Source organism: Rhinopithecus bieti, unplaced genomic scaffold, assembly GCF_001698545.2.
Source record: "Rhinopithecus bieti isolate Rb0 unplaced genomic scaffold, ASM169854v2 scaffold_57365, whole genome shotgun sequence".
NCBI lineage: Eukaryota > Metazoa > Chordata > Mammalia > Primates > Cercopithecidae > Rhinopithecus > Rhinopithecus bieti.
Genome location: NW_016822180.1, coordinates 389,321 through 396,451, shown reverse-complemented (window position 1 = coordinate 396,451; position 7,131 = coordinate 389,321). Strand labels below are relative to the sequence as shown.

The window sequence follows — 7,131 nt, the reverse complement described above, 5'->3', positions numbered from 1 at the left end:
AAATGGAGATTTACTTTTCACTGACCATCCTGTAAACATGAAACTTTTTTCCATGTATGTTACTTTTGCAATTGAACAAAACTAGTTAACTTTTAAAATGAGTATAGTCATCATTTATCATTACATCCCTATCAGAAAAGCAGGAGGAGGCATACCAACTGAAAATTCTAAGAGAAATAATGCTAGCCTATCACTGCAGCTTAAAGGGCCAAAATGGATATCCTAGAGCAAAGATAGTCCTTGGTCCTTAAAGAACTCTTCTCTCTTCCACTACACTAGACAGTGATAAGAACCACAGGGACTAAGCACATGAGTTATCTTTCGAGATCTCACATTATCCAGGTATTAACTCCAGAGCCTCTAAAACAAGAGCTGTTCTTCCCTCCATCTGCAGAAGCATAAGAGTGCACTTATACTTGGTGTGTTGGTTTAAGATGAAGATTTTGGGTGAAGAATGAAGAGAAGGGACTGATGGACATACTTTTTTTTTTTTTTTTTTTTGAGACGGAGTCTCGCACTGTCACCCAGGCTGGAGTGCAGTGGTGTGATCTCTGCTCATTGCCACATCCGCCTCCCGAGTTCAAGCAATTCTCCTGCCTCAGCCTCCCAAGTAGCTGGGATTAGAGGTATGTGCCACCGTACCTGCCTGATTTTTGTATTTTTAGTAGAGACAGGGTTTCTCCATGTTGGCCAGGCTGGTCTCGAACTCCTGATCTCGTGATCCACCTGCCTTGGCCTCCCAAAGTGCTGGGATTGTAGGCATGAGCCACTATGTCCGGCCTGGATCTACTGTATAATGCTCTCCTGGTCCTAATGATATCTTTGGGCAACTTATTTCTTTGTTTTTCCCTTTCATCTTGACACCTTATATATAAATTCACTTTACAATTCACAAAGCACAGTTCTGCTTACTCATTAATTCTCCTAGCCACGTCGTAGATTGGTATTACAATACCATTTCAGATGAGTTTCAGAGGGGTTTCCTCGTCCCACAAATATTAGGCTCATGTCCTGGCACCCCCCGTTGAAGTCTCCAAACCTGATACTTTCCACTCTGTGACTTTCTCTCTTCATTCCTGCTCAATCTCCCTGCACCAGTACCCGATTCCATTTTATTCCAGTCAACACTAAACACCTGTGTTCTTAGGTGCTGTGATTCTAAGACAGTGACAGAGGAAATTATTTAAGGACCAAGGACAGGATATGTTTTTCCTTCTGGGGACAGATTTGAGCTAGTTGCTTTTTAAATATTGTTCCTTTGTTATTCTGCCTGATAAAGTAGTGAGCCTTATAAACAGGATCTCACTAGTATTGAATACCTACTATGCTATGATATTGTCAAGACACTTTATTCATTTTATCTCACTTACCCTGTAAAAGCAGGCTCTATAATCTCCACAATACAAACAAGTTGATAGAAATTTAGTGAAGACAAGTCAGTTGTTTACTGTCATATAGCTCCTATGTTCCCATGTTGAATAAGGATTCAAACCCCAGTATCTGGCTCTGCATCCTGTGGTACGTTACACCATGTTGTCCAACAAACATAGCTCTCAGGGTTATATCGTTTGTTAAAGTGGTTAAAAACCCCAATCAAAGGCCACGTGGAAGTTCTTAAGCAGGGGTAAGTTATGCCAGAAAAAGAGTAGCTACTATTCAGCTAATTTTCTCACATTTACCCAGTCTTTCCCGTCTCTAAAATAAAAATGAATCTAAGTTCCAGAGAAAACAGATGGGGGCAGTGTGAGCCAAGGAAATGAATAATAATAACCAGAAGGGAAAGGCAGCCTCTGCTGATTGGGAGGTAGTCCCAGGAGGTCGGCCCTCTGCAGTTGCCAAGCAACGAGTGTAAACAGCACAAGATCATGGCCACTAACTACAGTGCCAACCAGGTAAGTTCCCATTCTCCATTTCTTTAAAGTTTACTTTTGTTTTTCAGATTCTATCTTTGGACTGTCTCCTCTCATAGGATTCTGATCTTTGAACAGATAGCTGAGAGTGGAGTGAGATAATATTTTACCTCCTCAGGGATAGAGCCCAGGGGCGAACCAAAGGTATCTCTGGGTTAAATTTGTAGGGTGTAAACCAGAAGTTGGCATTTTTTTTTTCTTCTGTAAAAGGGTGGAGCGTAAAATTTTAGGCTTAGGCCAAGTGGCAAAGTCAAAATATTCTATAGCTACTTACATAACTAAAGAAAACATTTTCCATAAAATTTTTGACAAATTCAAAATATAACTGAGTACAATTTTTTTGTACCACTAATGAAAATAATGGAATTTTGGGAGTTGAGAAAACATTTCACTTAACTGGGATTCAAAGTTAGTGTTCCATTTTACTGAATCAATTGTAAATGTTCATCTATAAAAATCGTCCTTACTCTCTGGCCATCCCCAAACAGGCAGCAATACGGATATGGCCCATAGGCCATAGTTTACCAACTCCTGATCTAGACCAGTGCTGCCCAACAAAAAGAGTGTGAGCCACAAATGTAATTTTAAATTTTCTAGTAGCTACATGAAAAACTTAAAACATAAAATTTAAATATATTGAATTTAACCCGATAAATTTAATATTATTTCAACATTTAATCAGTATTTTAAAAATTATAATCAGACATTCTTTTTTTGTACTAAATCTTCAAAACCTGCTGGATGTTGTAGCTCGCGTCTGTAATCCCAACACTTTGGGAGACTGAGGCAGAAGGATCACTTGAGGCCAGAAGTTTGAGACCACCCTGGGCAATATGGTGAAACCTCATCTCTACAAGTAAATTAAAAAATTAGCTGGGCATGGTGACATGCATCTGTAGTCCCAGCTACTTGTGAGTCTGAGGGAGGAGGATCGCTTGAACTCAGGTGTCCAAGGCTGCAGTGAGCTAGGATCGTGCTACTGACGCCAACCCAGGTGGCAGACCAAGATCCTGTCTCAAAAAAAAAAAAGAAAAGAAAGAAAAAGACAAAACCTCAAAATTCAGCATATTTCATACTTATAAAACACCTCAATTTGAACTAGTCATATTTCAGGTGTTCAACAGCTCCATGTGGCTACTGGCTCCATGCTGGACAGCACACATCTAGACCAAACAAATTACACCCTTGTCATAGTGACTTAAAGCCTACATGGTTGGTCAGGCCTTTGGTCTTCAAATCTAAAGAATTGTGCCTAGTCATCATTTCCTGGATTTGGGGCCTTGAAGTCTCACAGGGATACTTATCTTTCTCTCCACAGTATGAAAAGGCTTTCTCATCCAACTATCTGCAGAACTGGTCTCCGGCTAAGCCAACAAAAGAGGTATTCCATGTTCAGTGCACCTACAAGACAGCCTCATGCTCTCCCTGTCAATTAACTCCTTTTAGCCTTCTCTAAACTCCCATATCCTTCTCTGACCAAGCTCCCCAAATACTCCTTTTTTCCCACTCAGAAACATTTCTCTCTCCCACTTGTACCCCAGAGCATCTCTTCTCATGAAGGCTACACTCAAATTATTGCCAATGATCGTGGTCATCTACTGCCTTCTGTGCCCCGTTCCAAGGTGAGATACTATCTTCATTCCTATCAAGAAAGGCAAATAATTGAGGCATAGAACTGGGAGATGTGCAGTCTCTCACAGCCATTATCAGGAAAATTAAAGTTTAATCTAATTCATGTTGTAATGTAAGAGCCCTTGAACTTCCGGCCAGCTTACCCAACAGGATAGAGTTGTGTTTAGCACCCTTCAGTTCTTAAATTGATCAATGATCTGTATAAAAGAAAGCCTTCAGGTGATGACATTTGTGCAGTGGGTACTCCTTTGCCACACTCAGCCTAAGGATGCAGAATTTAAGTTGGCAGAGTAAAGGGGATGAAAAAATAAGGCCTGCAAAGCCTAAATGAGGGAGGGGGATAAGGAAGGGTGGGAAGATTATGCTTTCAGTCTTCTTTCATAACCATGCATTCCTAAAGAATGGAAATAAGACTAACAGAGGTCTAAGTCAGTTACCAGGAGTGAGAAGGCCTATTGAGGAATCCCTTTTCATTTTCAGGCAAATCCTTGGGGTTCCTTCATGGGCACCTGGCAAATGCCTCTGAAGATACCCCCTGCTCGGGTGACCCTGACCTCCCGTACAACTGCTGGTGCTGCCTCCCTCACCAAATGGATACAGAAAAATTCTGATCTACTCAAGGCCTCCAATGGGCTGCGTCCTGAAATCTTAGGCAAGGTATCTATTCTTCCCATCTAATCCAAAACCCTGTTGTCTCAATTTCTTTTCAACTTCAAAAAAATGTCTGCTGTTATGCCACCACTAACCCAGCAGGGGGAACCTCTAACCAATTCGTCTTATCCTGACTAGTCCTAATCACCTGAGGCCTGAAGGGATGGGCTAAGGACATCTCACCCCCAACAGTAGAAAATTATCTAATCTCAAGGTGGGGGAGGGTGGTTAGAGAAATCAAATTTAACTTTCCTTATTTGAAGCTTGATCTACTGCCCATGGTATGGGCAGAAAGGGAGTTAGAATCCTGAGGTGCACTGGGAATGATCTGGGCCCGACCAGAGACATGACTGTCTCTTCCACTCTATCACTGACAGCCCCATGATCCAGACAGTCAGAAGAAACTCAGGAAGAAGTCTATCACAAAGACTGTACAACAAGCACTAAGTCCAACCATAATTCCAAGCTCCCCAGCTGCCAACCTCAATTCCCCAGATGAACTCCGAAGCTCACACCCCTCTGCAGGTCATACTCCAGGTCCCCAAAGCCCAGCCAGATCCTAAGAGCCCACCTGGAAGTCCACGTATGCTAGAACTCTGGGCAGGGCCTAATCTAGCTGAGGTCCAGAAATACAAACCTGGAATTTCATATGGACCAAGTGGCCACACATGGAAAAACCTGTATAGCGACCGAGTGAAATAAACAAGAGCTCCCAGTCAGAACTGTGAAACAGGGAAATTTTGGGGTTGGAGTAAAAACAAATTTGGAAAATAAACTTTGTTTGTTGAATCTTTTACTGATCTGGATTTTCCACTCTTGCTATGGCTGCCTCTTGTAACCCAATTAGGAGAAGGAAGGTGGGGGAAAATAAAGTAGGGAAAAGAACATACAGTGGTTTGGGTGGAACACATTTTTACAAGAATTGAGTCAGTTATACTCCAGAAATGACCAAGAGAAAGTTGGTCTGATTCATGGAAAAAGGGTAGAACCTCAAAGAACCAGTCCCTCAACCCTACCCACTTGTTTTTTATCCTGAGCATGCACAACTAACAACTACAAAATCAGAAGTAGAATTGTTGAGTAGAGTATGTATATGTGTGTTTGGAGAAGGTGGGGAAGAAAACGTAGGGAAAACCAAAGTAGAAGATACTATGCTTTTGTAAGACTTCCTATCTAAGCCCAAGTACAAATATAGTTTGAAAATTGAAGATATTAAAGTGATTAGAAGACAGAGAAGACAAACAAAGATGGTAAGTAGAAATTTAAGGCAGAATAACAAACATGATGCTCTGTCACACCACCCACCCACCCACTACCATGCTTCAATCACCCAAATGGTAGGAAACCACCAAAAAATTCAACTGCCCTACCCATTTTCCAGCCTCCAACATCTGTTCATCATTGACCCCATTTTACATTTTCCTGGTACTGGCTGTTAAATTCAATGCCCTTGCCAAACCTTTCCCCATCCCAATGACAAAGTGTTCTCTCATGATCACTTGTCCCTCATTCCAAGGACAAAGTAGAGAACAGCTGGTTTAAAATGGAGGAAAGGCACAAGGACTTCCCAGGACCCCTCTAGTAAAAAGGGAAAATCAATCATTACTTAAAGCCAAATACTATTTGGGACCCTGAATGAAGACTGTTAAAAGAGCAGGTCCCCACCTTAACTATGGTCTTCCTATCCAATTGACACCAGCCAGTTACCATTTCCCCTCTTCGACCCATGGCTTTAACTGGCTGGCCAGCAACTCAAAAGTGACACACGAGATAGGTCTCTTATTCCAGAGTTCCCAAAAACTATCAAAACAGTATGCCTGGTAAAGCCTGGCCTATCTGCATTTTTAAAAGCATCAAGTTTTCTCATTAAATTATACATTTTTGCCAGGTTTTCAACAATCCCTTCTTTTTTAAAAAATCTCTATTCTTCATCCACCCTAAGCCTATAACTTCAGGTCACCATCCCTTAGCTGTCACCAACACTGGTCCTCTGTGCCCCTCACTGAATCATAATTTGCTGAACTGTCCCATGAAGCTTATAATCAGTCCTTAATGGGATTTTGGTGCCTATAACCCAAAAGCACTTTACATGCATCACTTCTTTTCTTTCCCTCCTTCCTTCTCTGAGGCTTCTGTGTGATATTTAAATATCTGGCTAAGTTTTATCTGATTCCCTGAAAACTTCTCCAATGATGAGATGTAGGAAAACTGTTTCCCTCCTGGGAAAGGTCAGATTGCAGGGAGAGGGAGGATGTAAATGCCTGAGACCCGAGGGAAGAGGAGGAAATTGGTTCCCTCCCAACAGCCATTTTCTTGGTTTCTCTAGATTTCAAGGAGAGTCAAAGATAAAATGAGTATTTTAATTCGGTTTCAGAAAAAAAGGGTACATGACTTCGATGAGAAAGCATAAAATTAAGAGGCTTTTCTGGAAATCCAAGAAAAAGAAATAACCATTAATATGTTCAATAATTTTCTGGATCTTCTTCTTGTGTCAAAAGCTATATATTTTCTCCTCAAAAGCAGCTGCTCCAAGAACTAACTAGCCCTCTTTATCTCCCTCTAACTGGGACAGACTAATTCCCCTCCACCCCCACCTCTCTTCTTTCAATAACACTGCGTAGGTGTTAATGGCCTGGGCTCTCACCAATGAACAGAATTGTCCTTTAAGCCAGCAACCCACAGGCAGTGGCACCCAAAGCCTCACCCCCAGTCCCCAGGGCAGAAGCCACAGAGCTGGCATTGTTTCCACTGTCTCAGGAAGGAGCCAAAAGCTGACCCTCAGCACAAATCAAAGCCCAATATGGAGACAGAATAACTGCTTCCAGAGTTGGCAAGCTGTGGGCAAAAAAGGGGAGTTTTTGCAGCCACCCCATCTTTAGAAACAAGGGGAAAATTAGACCCTTTTCCACTATTATGGTCTACAAGGTACTCTACTGCT

At 41.8% G+C, this 7,131-nt stretch overlaps 1 protein-coding gene across 1 annotated transcript; it reads left to right on the top strand.

Annotated features, from left to right (window-relative positions):
- Positions 1-701: 701 nt before the first annotated feature.
- On the top strand, positions 702-7,128 carry CFAP126 (cilia and flagella associated protein 126). Its single transcript, XM_017860867.1, has 5 exons — positions 702-1,892; positions 3,229-3,291; positions 3,452-3,532; positions 4,023-4,199; positions 4,571-7,128. Exons 1-5 carry the CDS (start codon positions 1,866-1,868, stop codon positions 4,754-4,756), a joined length of 534 nt encoding a protein of 177 aa, XP_017716356.1. The 5' UTR covers positions 702-1,865; the 3' UTR covers positions 4,757-7,128.
- Positions 7,129-7,131: the final 3 nt, after the last annotated feature.

Coding starts and splice junctions, on each gene's coding strand:
- CFAP126 (XM_017860867.1), top strand. CDS start 1,866: ATGGCCACTAACTACAGTGCCAACCAG. Junction 1,893..3,228: donor CTAACTACAGTGCCAACCAG/GTAAGTTCCCAT, acceptor TTCTCTCCACAG/TATGAAAAGGCTTTCTCATC. Junction 3,292..3,451: donor CGGCTAAGCCAACAAAAGAG/GTATTCCATGTT, acceptor CTTGTACCCCAG/AGCATCTCTTCTCATGAAGG.